Genomic DNA, 18,137 nt, shown 5'->3' with positions numbered 1-18,137 from the left:
AGTGTTCAACCTTCTTAAGGGGAGATTTACTTGTACAAACACAACCCCAATCAATAATAAACTTTCAACTATATATAAGTAAACATAAACCTTTGGGGTCCTCAATCATCCTGATGCTACTTATATCATCATCAAGTTATACAATTTGTCAGAAGTTTTCTTCTTCTCTTTCTTCAGTAGCACCAAATAGTTTCAGTAATTCTTTAAATCTTTTGCAGATTCATCATCTAGTACTTTCATTCAATTTTTGATTTCATTCTTTCTTCAAGGTATTCATTATATCTGTCATAATATGCACTCCCTCTCAACTGGGGAGATGTACCCTTTTCTTCTATCCAGGCTCCCTCTTATCTTGGGGAGATCATTAGCTTCATTATTTATAACATCGGAGAATGCTTCATGGCATCGAGGTCATCTTGGTCATCATCATTCTTATAGCTTCCTTCATCATGTTCATCATTATGAACATCTTCAACATCTTGAAGATCATGTACCTGCAAAACCTTAATAACAAGTACAACCAAATAGAAATATACATAAGTATGTAGTCAACCAAAATCATGTCATTATAATGGAATCATCAAAGCATTTAGACTTTAGACATCAAATACCTAGTTAGGTTCATAATTGACAAGAGACACATCTTTTTCATACTAGACTTCAACTTCTTGCTAGGGTTTTGTCATAAACCATAAACCCCATCTTCGAGACACAAAGCCTTAGATATCAACAATTCAATCAAATAACAATCCAATATACATCTAGGGTTTCAACAATGTGCATTTACAACTCAATGACAAATTCTTCCAGGATTTTTGTCATATATACTTACAACTAAAACATCAAGTTAGCATATTAGCATATGCATATCTAGGGTTTCATCATCATATACTAGAAACTCATATCAATATTTAATGAGGTGAACCCTAATACAACAAAGTTAGATATACCACAATTTCAATCAAGCTAGGGTTTTAATTATGCCGAAGAATACAGGTCTAGGGTTTTATTCCTCAGGCCTCATTTTAGTTATTACAAGGGTTTCACTCATAAATCCTAATTCACCAAACCATAAAATCTAGTCTTTCGATTGATTAACAACAAACCCTAACTTATCAAAATCTTAAAGATTTAGGGTTTAGGTTTATAACTTGGACAATAACAACAATCCCTAAAAGACTAGGGTTTTGTCGTAACAATACCAAACCCAAAACATCAAAAGGATAGAGTTTTCATTATAGGTTCTAGACTTTATCACTAGCCCTAAGAGGACTAGGGTTTCAACATTATTGACATACCCTTAGCATCAAGAGGCTAGGGTTTTACAGTGAACCCTAAAGGTTAGGGTTTCAAAAAAATGAACAAATGATAGTTCAACAAGGGTAGATTCAATCTATGATTAATCACCCTAATAAGAATCTCTATGATTCAAAAACCTAAACATAAGAAAGTTGGTAATAGATTTCAAGATGATCATGTCTTTTAACGAAGTTCTTATGGTTTTAGTCATACCTGGAGTTGATCCTTTTACAAAATTTGTAGGGTTTTCTTATTGAAGGACTCCCTCTTAGCATCATCATGATCTATATGAGTCAATTTGTACCATCTTTGCTTTTCTTCAATATATCCCTGCAATATTTATTGACAAGCACAAACAAAATATACATGTACAATAACATAATGTCTAACTAGGGTTTCGATTGCCTTGAATGGATTTCTAGGGGTTTTGAGTACAAACTTTTATTTGCTCTAGGGACACTACTTACGGGCCCTAGATATCATGAGTTAGAAACAAAAGTATATATGATCTATCTAGGGTTTATAATTCTAAATATTAACAATCTTCAAGCCAATCATCAAAACCTAAAGCATTTTATGATAAACCCCTTTTAACAAATGTTACTTTAATCTCAAGAATTACATACCTTAGTTTTCTGTTGAATTTATTGTTCTCCTTGCTTAACTGAAGACATATAGTTAGAGATTAGAGGCATAAAGAATAAGATAATACTTACCTAACCATTGGTGAAATCTTCATGACCTTTTCTTACATGCTGAAGCAAGACATCAATTTCTTCATCACTGTTGTAGTCTAGGATTTACGAGTTAGATCTTACTGTCTTTCAAGGGAATGGATATATGTTTTGCCAAGAGAGATGGACTGTCCTTCTTACAGAAATAGGTCTTGTGATCCTTACTTTAATAGTTGGCTTTCTTTGATGTAACTTGCTCTTTCCAATATGTACGTCAGAGATTGCGATTTCTTCAAATATAGTGCCTGTAGCTAGGTAACAGATCCTTAGTGATTTGGTCCTTTTTCTATTCCTTGACATCTGTGGTGATTGTAACTTACAATGCCTTTTAAATAATTCGGTTCAGTCTCTTGCAATACCTTTTATACAATTTTTAATTTGATTGATGACTGGACTGCAGTTTTTGACTTTGGATTATTTGTCATAGAACTGCAACTTTTAAATTGCAACCTTTTCAAATGTTCTTAAGACTGCCTCAATTTTGTTTGGCCTTGAGTTCATTATGTGCTCAAATCTTCGGCTCTTCTTGAAGGTGACGTTGACTAATATTTAGCCTTACTAATGTATACTTATACTTCAGAACTTTGAGGGAGGCTCAGCTCTTTTCCAGGGTGACTTTGCAAGATAAGCTTATAATGTCTCTAAACAAATTCGCACTGATGTTGGTTCTTTATTTGATATTCAAAATATAAATTTGGTTCCTCCGCAAGTGCATATACTTCTGGAATTTTAAAGCTCTGAGATAACACCACAAATTCGGATTTTCTAATGCAGATTTCGGACCTTGATTAGACTTAGATCCTCGCTCTCCTTTACTGAGATATTCTGCCTCTGCTATTTATGCTCAGGTTTGCGGTGTAGTCACTGTGGAGAGAACTAGTATATGCGCCCAGATTTTTAGTCCTCCTTGCCCTTATTTTCAAATTAACCACGCTATGATACCATGTTGAGAAATCTAGGGCAAGATTGATATCTCTTTACTTTTGATAGATGCTTTTGATTTCTTAATTAAATTCTTTTTCTTCTCCTTATATTTATTATTTCTTTGTTCATCAAACAACTACCAAAACCATAAAAACAAAGAGACACCAGATGTAGGCACTCAGCCAGGGCAAAACCCCTAAGGAGGGGAAAACCCAGTCAAACTCTTCCTTGATAGATTCATATCAAAGTAAGGCAACCAAGACCTTTGACACTGACTTTACCCCTCCATCCATCAAGCTGACCAAAGGTGAATGCAGCTTTCCTGCAATTCAATCTTTATTCTGCAATAGCAATTTCGTCCTGCAATAGTGACATCGTCCTGTAATAGTAATTTTGGCCTGCAATAGAGATCTTCGACCTGCATTAATAACCTAGTCCTGTAGTAGTAACTTCGGCCTACATTAGAGATCTTCAACCTGCAACAGTAACCTAGTCCTGTAGTCACCCAATACTTCAGTCCTGTAGATGATCTGAATTACCCTAAATTCGCTGTTCTGTAATCCATCCGAACTCCTTAACTTCACTTCCATTTGGACGAGTTCACTTGGGTATTTATAGTTGTTTCTGCGATATATTGAGCCGACATGAATAATAGTAGAGGCTGACTTATAGAAGATGAAGTTGGAACCGATTTGATGCTGACTTTGATGGATGGAGGGTTTGACAAAATAAATTTCTTTCTTTGACACCATGAACCCAAGAAGGGTTTCTTCCATAAGAAATTTGACTTTGACTTAAACAAAAATCCTAGAGCACTCAATTGGTGTTTTGACCTATTGACCATTGACCCAAGCATGAAAACTATGCTTTAATAAGTCAATAAAATTTCCTTTTATAAATAATTTTTCTTTTCATGACTTAAATATAATTATGAAGATCAACACTAGTTACATTCTTCTGCTTCAACAAGCATTTAGGTGGATGGAAGAATTAGACAAGACGTTCAACAAGCTCAAGGAAGTAATGAGCTCATGTCCATTTTTGGCCCTCCCCGACTTTAGTCAGTCCTTTGTATTAGAATGTGATGCATCAAGAGAAGGGATTGGGTTCAACAAGCTCAAGGAAGTAATGAGCTCATGTCCAGTTTTGGCCCTCCCTGACTTCAGTCAGCCCTTTGTATTAGAACGTGATGCATCAAGAGAAGGGGTTGGGGCTGTCTTAATGTAAAAGGGCCATCCATTGCATTCGAAAGTCAGAAGCTCTAGGATACTAAGAAACTTTGTTCTATATATGATAAAGAGATGCTCACTATCATGCACACTTTGGCTAAATTTAGACAGTATTTGGTGGGAATAGGTTCGTAGTTAGGACAAACCACAATAGTTTAAGTTTTTTTTGGAGTAAGAAGACCTGAATGAATGACAACAAAAGTGAGTAAGTAAAGTTCAAGCCTATGATTTTGATATTGAGTATGTAAAAGGTAAAAGGAATGTTGTGGCTGATGCACTTTCTAGGAAATCGGTAGCATGTTCCCTCATAGAACTTGCAGAAGATTTGAAGGCTCATCTCTCAGCAAAATATGCCAATAACCGGTTTGCGTGTGCGCTAATCAATAGACTCATCCAAGACAAGTACAAAATAGTCAACGATATTATTTACGACAAAGATAGCATATACCTGGTTCCCAAATATGCCCTTAAGGAGAAGATTTTGAAGGTTATGCATGACGTTCCCTCAGCTGGACATCAGGGGTTCTTCAAAACCTACCGATAAATTAGGGAACGATTTTCATGGAAAGGTCTCAAGGAAGATGTGATCAAATACATCAAGGATGCGTGACATGCCAACAAAATAAGGTCGAGCACACACATCTTGTAGGGCTTCTCCAACCTCTACCAATTCCAAAACATCATTGGGCTACCCAAAGCGCAGGGCAAAGATTGTATCTATACCGTGATGGACAAATTAGCGAAATTTGCACACTTCTTTGCAATCTCAGTTGACTATTCGACCAAACAAGTAGCAAAACTGCTTTTCAGAGAGGTTTTTAGATTGCATGGATTGCCGAAGAAATAGTCAACGATCGTGACAACAGGTTTAGGGGTGCATTTTCGTAGGAGCTCTTCAGGCTAGTGGGAATTGAATTAACCCCTAACACTAGATATCATCGTCAAATAGATGGTTAGAAATCGTGAATAAGTGGATTGAGGGGTACTTGATTAAAGTATGTGCCTTTTTGTGAAGTCTTTATGGTTGTGTGGTACAAGAGTTGGAAGACTTAGGGTTTGTAAACCCTAGAAGACTTGGAAGTTACAACTTGTATTGAAGTTTTAAATGAGAAAGTCCTAGGGTTTGTGAAATGAAACCCTAGAGTAAGACATAGAGTGTTTGATGGCATAAGGATGACTTGGCATTGATGCTCATTGCTAGCTTGTTGTTGAGCCTTTGAATCCATAGAATAAAGAAACCCTAGCTCTTATGCAAGAAAAAAAAAGCAACATGCATCAGCAGTTGATGATAATAATGAGGATGAACATCCACCTCAGAAGTCAAATGGCTGCTCTTTCACCAGGCTCTGATACCATGTTGATTTTTTATAAGAGAAATTGATCTTCTAATCTGATAATTACTTTTCAATTATTGTTCGATCAAGTTAACTTATGTCACATGTACCATTAAGCAATTATACATAGAAAATCTCAACAGTAATACAATGATAACTGTAGGATCATAAAGAGACAACCAAGCAACAAAGAGACAACAAATTTACCTTGGGAAAACCCAACCTTGGGAAAAACCCAACAAACTTGGTCTAAGGAGAAATTGTTTTTCAGCAAAAATTACAATTCCAAGAATATTCTAGAAATCTGTGCCGAAAACCAAGTCCAAGATACTAGTGAAACATGGTCAAATGCCAGCTAGTCAGTGCTGGTCAAACCTCCAAAAATCAGAGAAATCAATCTTGTTCAAAGCTGTTCAATTGTTCTGAAATTCGGCCTGAGGTCAACTCGGACCTATGGTTAGAGTCTGTGGTCAATTTCAGTCAACTGAGGTTGACTGCGGCCTTCTTTTGCAGTAAAAGTCTCCTCTTATTCTGCGGTCAAAGTCAGCCTTTCTTTGTGGTCAATCTTGGTCAAACTCTTAATCAAGCACAACGAGATCTCTGGTCAAATAGGGCAGGTCAAATTCGTTCAAATGCCCGCTCTAGCAAATTGGTCAAACTTCAGATTATCCTTTCTTGACTTCACATGTGTGGATCAGAAAATAGAAAAGATGAATTGGTTCAAATGTGGACATTGACTTGTGTATTTATATTGGTCAAATGAGTGGGTTTTGACCAAGGGTCATGTTATCACATTCAAAGTTTGGTGGACAGTTCAATTAGGGCCCCAAGACCAAGAAAAACAAGAGGTAAAACAAGCTCCAGTAACTAATATGGACCTCTTGCTAGAGGCAACAAAAACACTAAAACTAAATATTTCAAGACAGCGCTGCCAAATGTTTTGTCAACGACATTTTTTGCTCTGTTTTGACAAAACGCTGCCAGTTAATCTGTCATCGCCAAAATCTGCCTTGTTTTTGGCAAGCGTTGACAGATTATTTGTCAGCGCTTTTTCAGTTTTCATCTCTATAGCGTATGCCCAGTTGATCTGTCAACGCCTGAATAGTATGCATATTTTGAGGTTGTGATAAAGAGATTGGTTAGGATAAAGCTCTCTAGAGATCATTTTTACACAGTAAATATCATTTTTGGTTAAATCAAATCAAGGACCCGAGGAAGAGCTGTTATGATGAGCACATCAAAAGAAAAACAAAGAATTTCCACAGTTTCAGCAAAATTTCCATCTACAACTCCACCTTTTTACTATAATAGTTTGCCATAGATCATCATTCAATGTCAACACGTCAGTTGTTTTCTTATGAATATATTTTCAGATTTAGTTTAAAATCCTGTTTTAGTTACTGTATTCAACTGCAGTTTCTGAACAGTTGGAAATAAATTGTTGAAAACCAAATGAGGTTTTAGCGGGAACGAACCTATTAACAAAAACCTCTCTCAGTTTTTATGCAAGTGTAATGGTTTGGAAGATTCGAAGGAATCATTGCAGCCCATTTTTCTAGATTTAAATATTAAATAATTTCCTTTTTTAGTCATCAACTTTGGGCACGATTTTCGAGAAGTTGAAAATGAATTTTCCAAATCTGAAAGAGGCTTTTGTCGAGAACGGGTTCATTTACAAAAACCTTCTTTTAGTTTTTACACAACTATCACAGTTTGGGAAATATGAAGGCATATTTAGACCCTATTTTTCAGAAATTTGCTTGAAAAAGCTCATAGACAACTGTTAATGAGCCACCTCATCAATTCGACTTGGGGATCAGATCTTACCATCTCCTTTATTGTTTCAAACACAAACTAAAGATGGTTTTTAGATCCATTTCTTTTGGATCTTGATTTCTTTTTGATATTTTGTCAAATTTTGTAATTAAACTTTCTAGAAATTGTGGATCTCAAAACTGATGTAATTTTTGTATAAATTAGATGGAAAAGTAGAGAGAAGGGTTGGTTTTTTGGCACAAAAAAGGCTCTATTGTGTACCTAGTATTCCGATATTTATGAAAATTCCCAAGGCAGAAGTTTTAGACTTGCATATCTGAGATTCCTTTTCTGTGTTTATCTGTTAGTTTCTTTGTGATGTGTTCTTTCTTAGTAAACCTTATGATTGTTATCTCTTCATGTTTGAAACACAGTTTTTAAAACAGTGGTTTCATATTTGATGCTCTGTTGTTTTCAGTTTCAAATGTTCGATCTTATCCTTTAAAGTTACACATATTTCATTTATTTGCTTTGTGTAATAGGCTGTTTATTCCTTCTACTTACCGTGTGAATATCCCGAAGTCTAAATAAACATTGTATATGCCTTTGATCCCTGTCTGCCTTACTCCTAGTTCTTGGAAATTTCCATAAGATCAATCCCATGGCTCCATGCCCAATGGTTAAAGTTACCATTTTTCCAACCAAGCCCATCATTTTTACAAATTAAATTTGGCCACTGAGCATATTAGTGACCTGCTATTGTAGTGACCTTGAGTAGCAGATCCATAGAGAGATCCCTCTCTAGATTGAAGGGCCATTTTTCAATCCTTAAGTGGTTTGAAGGTTTCCCTCAATTTTTCTCCCCACAACCAGGGTAATCTCTGAATGATAACATCTTGGCACCGTTGCCGGGGACGCGAAGCTGCAAGGCAACATCCTGGAAGTACGACAATGAGCATATCTGCTCTCTGATGGTAAACAGAGGATAGACACAGAAAGTCTGCACATCATTCACCTGGCGACTCCACTTTCAATAGGATCCAGAAATCAAAGTATCACTGGCGACTCCACTGGATCAAGATGAATCCACAATCTGAAAGGTATGCTCCTATGAATCATGCTCATATTCCTAGATTTCCAAATCGTATTCCTCACATAGATTGGCAAACATATCTGCCAAGATTTAGAGATCAGAATGGGGATGATGCCGCTCTTCATTTGGTTAAATTTCACATGCACATACATAGGCTAGGGGTTGAATTTCATGAGGACTGTTTGATGAAGATGTTTATGGCAACCTTAGAAGAAAATGCACGATCTTGGTATGAATGATTGCCATCTGCTAGTCTATATTTCCTTGAAGATTTCTATTCAGGATTCTGTATGAAGTTATGAACTAAAAAGAAAGATACCCGTCTATAGTGCTGGTTGAAAATTTCTGTTCAAATTTTGAAAATCTTTTTTCAACACATGGGAATAGATGTTGATGATGAAGACCTTATGGTTGATGAAATCGAAGAAGCCATGTTTGAAATGTCTTCTCGTCAGGAAGAACTAGTAGATACTAGCTGCCATGTTACTCAGGATCATTCCCAGCAAGGTTTGCAGCAGGTTTGTCAGTTTACATGTGACTGAGATTGGGATGAAGACAGTCTTTCAAGCTGTCCTTCATATCATTCATCTACTGAATTTTTGCCTCATGAAGAAACTGGTGAAAATCAGATTTTTGAAATTGTATCCATGGAAACCTTAAGCAGTAATCCCGTCCATGATGATAACTACCTTGAGTTGAAAGAAAATAGTGAAGAAGAGCAAGGTGTTTTAGATCTTTTGGATGCTGCAAAATCTGTTCATAATTCTTTGTCTCTTAAATTGACATATTCAGAAAATTTTAAAGATCAAAATGACATTCTTGCTGAAATATGTGAAGGAGCATTTTCAGGTTGTTCCCAAACACATAAGATTGTTGTCCCTTTTGAATGTGTTCAAGAGTATACAAAGCCTTTTCCTACCATAGATGATGTGAAATATGAACAGATGGCCCCCTTGCATTTTGAAAATGATTTTGAGTTGGATGACATAGAACAACCAGTAGCTATAAATGAAGAGAGTGCTTGTCTTTTTGTTGATCTTCAAGATGGGGTTATGTTTCATGTTTTTGAAGACCATCTGGCCAGCCGATTGGAATCATCAAGGGAGTTTGTGTTATTCACCAGTACAGGGATTGGATTCAATTTTCGTTTTGAGTTGCCGCTTTCTACCTTTTTCTGTCTGCTCAAGGAAGGTGTGAGCATAATTCCAGTGAGTAGCCATCTCATTTCATGGTTACACTGGAAATTCCGTATCACTTGATTGAGCATTCATCTAACAGATTAGAGTAGGAACTGGTATGCAATAAGCTTGTCTAGGCAAGCATCTCTTTCAGTAAGTTTTTCAACGTTCAGTTTTCAGTTTGGGTTTGGTTCAGTTGCAAAATGAGTTGGTTGTAGGTCAGGTCACAGGTTTCAGATTTGGAAAATGAATTGATTTTCAGAGTTTGGGAGCTGCCCAATGACTAGGCACCTGGTCTACGGGGTCCTTTGCTGCCTCTCAAGGTGACAACATCCCCATTGGAGCTAGATGTTATCACATTCAAAGTTTGGTGGACAGTTCAATTAGGGCCCCAAGACCAAGAATAACAAGAGGGTAAAACAAGCTCCAACAACCAATATGGACCTCTTGCTAGAGGCAGCAAAAAACACTAAAATAAATATTTCAAGACGACGCTGCCAAATGTTTCGTCAGCGACATTTTTGCTCTGTTTTGACAAAACGCTGCCAGTTAATCTGTTAGCGCCAGAATCTGCCCTATTTTTGGCAAGCATGGACATATTACTTGTTACTGCTTTTGCAGTTTTCATCTCCACAGCATATGCCCAGTTGATCTGTCAGCGCCTGAATAGTATGCATATTTTGAGTCTGCGATAAAGAGATTGGTTAGGATAAAGCTCTCTGGAGATCATTTTTACACAATAAATATCATTTTTTGTTAAATCGAGTCAGGGACCTGAGGAAGAGCTGTTATGATGAGCACGTCAAAAAAAAAACAAAGAATTTCCACAGTTTCAACAGACTTTCCAGCTACAACTCCACCTTTTTGCTACAACAGTTCGCCATAGATCATCATTCAATGTTAACACATTAGTTGTTTTCTTATGAATATATTTTCAGATTTAGTTTAAAACCTGGTTTTAGTTACTGTATTCAAATGCAATTTCTGAACAGTTGGAAATAAACTTTTGAAAACCAAAAGAGGTTTTTGGCGGGAACAGACCCATTAACAAAAAAGTCTGTCGGCTTTTACACAGGTGTAATGGTTTGGAAGTTTCGAAGGAATCACTGCAGCCCATTTTTCCAGATTAAATATTAAATAATTTCCTGTTTTAGTTATCAACTTTGGGCTCGGTTTTGAGAAGTTGAAAATGAATTTTCCAAATCTGAAAGAATCTTTTGTCAAGAACGGGCTCATTTACAAAAACCTCTTTCTGTTTTTACACAACTATCACGGTTTGGGAGATACGAAGGCATATTTGGACCCTATTTTTTAGAAATTCGCTAGAAAAAGCTCATAGACAACTGTTGATGAGCCACCTCATCAATTCGACTTGGGGATCATATCTTACCATCTCCTTTATTGTTTCAAACAACAAACTAAAGATGGATGAGGAGGTTTTTAGATCCATTTCTTTTGGATCTTGATTTCTTTTTGATATTTTGTCAAATTTTGTAATTAAACTTTCCAGAAATTGTGGATCTCAAAACTAATGTAATTTTTGTATAAATTAGATGGAAAAATAGAGAGAAGGGTTTGTTTTTTGGCACAACAAAGACTCCATTGTGTATTTGTTATTCCGATATGAAAATTCCCAAGGCAAAAGTTTTAGACTTGCATATCTGAGATTCCTTTGCTGTGTTTATCAGTCAATTTGTTTGTGATGTGTTCTTTCTTAGTAAATCTCATGATTGTTATCTCTTCATGTTTGAAACACAGTTTGTAAAACAGTGGAATTCATATTTGATGCTCTGTTGTTTTCAGTTTCAAATGTTCGATCTTATCCTCTAAAGTTACACAAATTTCATTTATTTGCTTTGTGTAATGGGCTTTTTCTTCCTTTTGCTTACCATTTGAATATCCCGAAATCTAAATAAACATTGTATATGCCTTTGATCCTTGTCTGCCTTACTCGTAGTTCTTGGGAATTTCCATAAGATCAATCCCATGACTCCATGCCCAATGGTTAAAGTTACCATTTTTCCAACCAAGCCCATCATTTTTACAAAATAAATCTAGCCATTGAGCATATTAGTGACTTGCTACTGTAGTGACCTTGAGTAGCAAAGGCATAGAGAGATCCCTATCTAGATTGAAGGGCTAACTTTCAATCCTAAAGTGGTTTGAATATTTCCTCAGTTTTTCTCCCCACAAACAGGGTAATTTCTGACTGATAATGGGTCACACCCTTTCATGGTGGGACCAACTTGATGATTTGGAGCCTACATGAACCCCAACAATTACAATTTTAATTTTATTTTTCATAATTTTCTTTGGTCAATTTGGTAGGCCTATTTGGCATGTGGGAATACCTCCCGATGCTACACATCTCAACAATGCTGACTATCCTGCGTTCACGCAACCCTCGGCCACAGTGACTTCCCCCTCTGTCCAACAATTTCTTGCCACCGCTGGTCACTTGTTCTGGTTGTGGACTTCCTTTGTGCCACTCCCATGTGCGCTGCTGCTGCCAGATTATGCACTGACCATCCACAACACGTCTGTAGTTTGTCTATGAGCATGGATTCTTGGTGGCTGTGGGTTGGTTGCAAGTTGGCTGGCGGTTGGCCTGTCGTCCACCATAGCCGCCAACTCATTTTTTTAAATTTATTTTTTATTTGAAGCTTTAAAGTACTCAGCCAATTTTTTTGACTTTAACTTAGTGGCAAACATACAATTTGCTTGGCCACTGTATCAATTTCCTTGGTCGCCATACAACGTACGACCTAAAAAAATTGTGCCTTGTACGATCACGACCGAACTTGGCCTCAACAATTCTTGTATGAACCTGGCTTTTGTGTGATTCAGAGATTGGTTCTTAGATTTTCTTGCTTTGTTACCATGTTAATTTTCTTGCGAACCTACCTCCTAACAATTTATTGACCTAGCAGATTACAGAATTGCTGAATAAATGAATAGCTGGATTCTTAACATAAATATTCAGAGGAAACAAAATATTTACACCAGTCTCAATCACAAGTGACATACAAATTCTACCCAATCAACAATTCTTCATTGATAACTTAATTTTAACCTACTTGGGCTCGCATCTTGGGATAATGGCCCAATTGAGGAGTTTACATAAATAACTATAAGCCTGGTATAGTCCACTTAATCAAACCCTAGATTTATCCTTCATTCCTCCTCGGTTGATGTGGATCTGTCTCCCTTGCTACTCCTTGCACCTTCCTCGGACCTAACACATTTGAGTGGAAGTCCTTCTCCTCCCTGTCACTGAGATGTCCATCTCTTGTGCTGTTGTATCATGTGCTTTCTCCCTCTCCACAGCCCTGCTTTTATAAATTTACATTGAGCTAAATCCCTAAACCTAATCTCCAAAGTGATTGATGGCCGAGATTGGATCTCGTCTCACTTGAGATTAAGGGCTGAGATTAAAACATAATCATTAAAGTAATTATTTCACTTTTCCTAAGTTTACTTTAGCTCAATTAGCTAACATATTAATTATGTACTTTGCTAAGTCAAAACTTAGGCTAAGTTACAAAAGCAACTTGCTCACACTAGTGCAAGTGTCCGAAGGAGATCTGTGAATGACTTTTGCATGCCTAGACACTTAGGCCTGCATAGAAGTACCTGCCCGTGCTACAAACATAAAAAAGTATCTTATCTCATCTTCCTTAACCTTGCTGTAATGCATTTGTCAATAATCGCATATGGTACTAAACAAAGTGTCAGGTCTCCATTTGGAATCCTTTTCCTTATTATTTCATTTAGAGAGAAGCTTTATATAGAATTCATTCTGCCACTAGTTCCTTTGCATCTAAGGCCTGTTTCATCTTAAACCAAAACATCCTTAATGACATCCTACATGATTTTCACAAGATAACCCATCGAGATGCTATTTACAGCCTTATCTCACCTACGACTTGATAAACAAAAGATTTTGGACCCTTGTTGAGAATTTCTGTTGAGATTATATAGTTGAAAGATCACAAATTACTTGTAGGCCCTAGACAAGTAGCAAGTTAACTTAGGAGCTCTCATCAAAATGTGATGAGTGTCACATCCATTAAGAAGAAGGTACCGGAGTGCATGATCTATGGAGGTTGAATAAAATTTTAATCGGTTTCACCACTATTCAAACTTAGAATGGACATATAAATTTAACAAACCATCTAGGAGGCTGCAGAGCAAAGTCTTTTCGATATCTATGATAGCCTCTTCTGCATATACAGTAATTGACCGAGGTTGATACTTTGAGATGGGAACACAGCAGTGTTGCGTGGGTGCCATTTGGTGTAAATCTAACAAAGGACAGTGACACTATACCGTACCACTGGAATCTAATGGTCATTAGGTTATCTTGGAATTTGGAAGCAACTGTTTCCACCAAAACAGCTGGCCATAGAGGGATGATGTAATCATGATACAGGGATAAAGGCACCTTCCAAGCCTCATATCAGTAAGTTTGTTGATTGCTAGTCTTTAGGAAGACAAATGTAGTAATGTTATTGGAGCTTCTTTTTTATGACAAAAAGAAAGTGAATATGACCTCCACTGAAACCATTGCTACACCAAACAGTAAAATCATGTGATAAGATAGATAAGGTAATTTTATTAATGTACAAGTGACCACAAAACTAGGTTGATTGGAGTGCTGAGTACAATAGTGCTGATGCAATGTGGAAGCACAACAATGGCTCCTATACAAAGCAAGATACAGAATGTAAAGTGCTGATATAAACTGAAAACCTGAAGACTGAACCCTAAGAGCTTAACTGGAAGAAAAATGTACAAGGAATTACTACAGTTTCAAAATGAAACAGCTTTTCTCTATTACAGCCAAGTTTCAACTATGTTGAGGGAATGTATGAATAATAAAACACACTGGAATTCTGATTAAACTCAAATTGCATGCGTAACTTGAGATTTACATGTGTACATAAATCATTTAATTTGTGACCTTACTATCAGATACTTTCTGGGCTTTCTCCTTTGTTTTCTATTTTTATTTATGCAAATAACAAACATTTTGAACTGTCTCCAAGAAACAATTTTTCAAAGCAAATAACCCAACTCCTCAATTTCAAGCCAGAATTGTTTCTTAATGTGATCAACCAGTAGTTCAAGCAAATCCTGATAATGACATTTTGTGGGGATTGGAGTGTCAAATGAGAGAGGTATGTATAGAAGAATTAATAAATTTTCCATAGTCAGCCATGACATTCAAAAGCACATTTGCTGCATATATTTAACATGTGTTTCAGCCTTAGTAGTCATTTCATTTCATGACATTTGCTACATCTATTTTACGTCTTCTGGCATTGTTTCTGTGGCCTAGTTGATAGATGAATTTCTGTGGCATGTCATTTTGATCAGAAATGTGTTTGCTTTTTCTTCTTTTTTCAACTGGAAAAAAGACTTACAGTAAAAGCTATGCCATTTACTAGCTCGAAATAGTGGCTGATATCAGAAATTGAGCAGCAAGAAAGAGCGCATAACTGCCAAGACTGAAAAGAGAGCATAATGGGATCCAGTTACACAATTATGTCACTGTGTGTCATCATCTAGAACTATAGAATATCAGAGCCATAAACAACTATTCAAATGTATTGTTTTCCTCAACCTGTCGCTTAGGATTATTCTTTATCATCTGATTAGCTGCTTCTCTGGTCCCAAAAAGTAAGGTGATTGATGACCAAACAGTCCATCATATGAAGTGGAAGTGCAAAGGGAACAAACACAATGATTGGAATACAGTAGAGTCTTGAAGATTGAAAAATGCCAAGGGGAGAGAACCAGAAATCCTGGCCTAAAACATTTGGGCACTAAAATGCAACATATTTAAAGATAATTGTGCTGATAGAAGCTAGGTGCTTCATGGCCCAGGTGGGGGAGATCCCTGTTACTTCATGTTTTTATGTAACTCTTTAACATGTACACACAAACACACATGTTGGCATTGGCCCAGTAAAATAAAAAAAACTAGCATATATTTAACCCCAGTTCTGTTAAGTTCACTTTGAGGTTTCTGATCCCTCTCAGCACTTAATGGATCCAGGGCTAATATGAATTTATGCTAGTTCAAAACTGAAAGGTGAGAGAGGACCAGCCAAAGGACAGGCCGAATCCTCCCTGTCTAAGACTAAACCATTTCAATCAGTTCTTACACAAAATTAAAACAGTCGGGGTACTACCCAATTTGCAGCTGATAATGCCCATTTAGTTTTCAAATATGTGATATTTTTAGCAAAATATAAGGCTACTTTAATATATATATATATCTCAACACTGATGTGAGTTGGATTGATGTAATCTGGATCTTTGCTTAGGGTTAATACTTCTGTTTCTTCAGCAATCTCCCAACCTGATTCACTATATATTGTATTGGCCAGCCGTAATCACCACGTGGGAGATCTTGTACAGGTTCATTGTCCAGCCAACAGGATCATTATAGGATTTATTTCTCATAGGGGAATGGGCTTCCCTTCTTCGTCTGCCTCTGCCTTGAATAAAGTAAGGGTCAAACCTACCCCTTGTTCCAGCATTATCGGTGTTTCTTTTAACAGATCCAGGTGCATGACAAACTATAGAATGATGATCTCCTGTATTACAAAAGTACCTGAATTGAAGCTGAAATGAAACCTGCAAAACCACATTGCAAATTATGACTTCCAGGTCAAAGTCAGTGAGCCTCCTTTGCACAATCTTAGAATATTCTTCATTCCACCTTTTCCCTAAAAGCCATTAATATTCTATATCCAATTCATTTCATAATGCCCACATTAAACATCTCAAACAGACAGGTAAATTATGTTGGTTCACAACATTCATTCCGATTAGCAAATGGCAACAAACTAATATATACCCAGAATTTGTTAACATAGATACATTCAAAGAAGAGGTGCTTCAGACTTCATTTTGACCACAAAATCCACAGTCCCAGAGATTGATAAGCGATTTGTGCATATCTGATTCATTCCAAACAAAAGGTACTTGAAACATTCATTTTCAGTTAATGATTCCATCCTATATTTTCTGTTTTAGTTTGATGTTTAGTCCACTTTAAAAGGCCTGTACTTTCTTATATAATATCTTGATTCAAATCTGTACTTGTCTTGTGAGCTTGGACTTTCAAGTTATGGAGCCACAATTAAGGATATGTTGGATAAAGAGTCCCTTTTTCTTATTCTGAATCTTTTTCAATCTAGTTGTCAGTTTAGCAAGTCTTTTAGATTGAAATTAATGCATAAACCTTGACATTTGAAATCAGGCTATTTCACTTCCTTCCTTAATGGTGAGTTTCCGTAACCACCTTAGAAAGATCCAATTCAGAATGTTTTTGGTGATCGAATGCTGCTGTGATTAGACCAAGAATGGGCATCTGGTCTATTCATTTGATATTAACTATCAACTGTTTGACACTGAAATTCATGACAACTTTGAATTTTCAACTACTACTGTTCTCTTCCTGCATTTTATTAATAGTATTTCGTGTTTGACAATAGTTACAGGAGTTGGGACTGTGCAAGGAGCTTGATGAATATACAGTAAAAACACCAAATTTGGATTTTAATTAAAATTTCAAGATACTCTTTATTTCTGCAGGTGGGGATACTTGGACATGCAGCTGATTTCCATGATAGGAGCTTAAAGTCTAGTGCACTTGATAGCAATATTGACAGGCGACAACTTATGATTGCATTCGATATCAGGTAGTCTAGGATTTGTCATATTTTTATAAATATGAAAATAATTGCATTTTCTCTCCAATGTACTTGGATTCGACATTTCTCTTGTATGGACTTCAGGTGCGTGGGCTTCATGATGGCTAAAATGGTATTGCGGGAGCTCATGGATCCCTCCATATTCATGAAGTTCAAATCCTTCTTAACAACGGTGTGCATCAATCAGTTCTTGAAGAACATAGCTTCCAGACAAGTTCTTGTGTTTATAAATTGGTATTGCATGTCTGCATTGTTATGAACTTTTTGAAACATTGGAAGTATGAATTCAGGAAAACAATCCTTCATGCTTGCGTGAGTTTTTGTTGCCAATTTTCTACAAAAAGTCTCCAGCTGGAAGTATAGGTGTACAGGTATGTGTTCATTTTAATAGCCTTTCAGATCTTTTTCTTTATTAATTAGAAAATTTAGCAGGGTTGTCAAGTGTTTTTGCAATTTGATATGAAACTGCCCTGCCTCTGCTAGACAGGGACTTTCTTCCACCATGCTTTTGTTCCAAATTATATAGCTAGGGTGTATTCATTAGGAGATGAGTATTCAAGTGATTTTAACTTTTTTCGATGTAAGGTTATAATAATATGGATATAAGGGTTGGAACTATTTTTATGTTAATTCATAGTGGTAAAAAGTGGAAATTTTATAGTTCTCATATATTAAAAAGGTAGAATTAGTAATGTTAACTCATAGTGGTAAAAAGTGGAAAGTTTATAGTTCTCATATATTAAAAAGGTAGAATTAGTAATTGAGAAAACAACAACAACTACAAAATGATATATAAGTATTTAAATTTGCCTTTTCTCTATTATCTATATGAACACAAGGTTTATCATTTAGGATTAATTTGTA

At 36.3% G+C, this 18,137-nt stretch overlaps 1 protein-coding gene across 2 annotated transcripts in view; it reads left to right on the top strand.

Moving 5' to 3' along the window:
• Positions 1-18,137, top strand: part of LOC149206193 (putative plastid-lipid-associated protein 14, chloroplastic) — a 47,069-nt gene that overhangs the window by 26,916 nt on the left and 2,016 nt on the right. For both annotated transcript variants that reach the window (XM_089395340.1, XM_089395339.1), the window contains 3 exons: positions 17,155-17,261; positions 17,358-17,445; positions 17,564-17,644. In XM_089395340.1, coding sequence (XP_089251466.1) covers positions 17,155-17,261; positions 17,358-17,445; positions 17,564-17,644 — 276 coding nt within the window. The remainder of the gene's footprint in view (positions 1-17,154; positions 17,262-17,357; positions 17,446-17,563; positions 17,645-18,137) is intronic.

Source organism: Pinus tabuliformis, chromosome 1_2, assembly GCF_031772625.1.
Source record: "Pinus tabuliformis cultivar Carrire ecotype Pingquan chromosome 1_2, CPIR1, whole genome shotgun sequence".
Lineage (NCBI taxonomy): Eukaryota > Viridiplantae > Streptophyta > Pinopsida > Pinales > Pinaceae > Pinus > Pinus tabuliformis.
The sequence above is the reverse complement of the archived record's forward strand: the minus strand, read 5'-3'. Positions and strand labels throughout refer to the sequence as shown.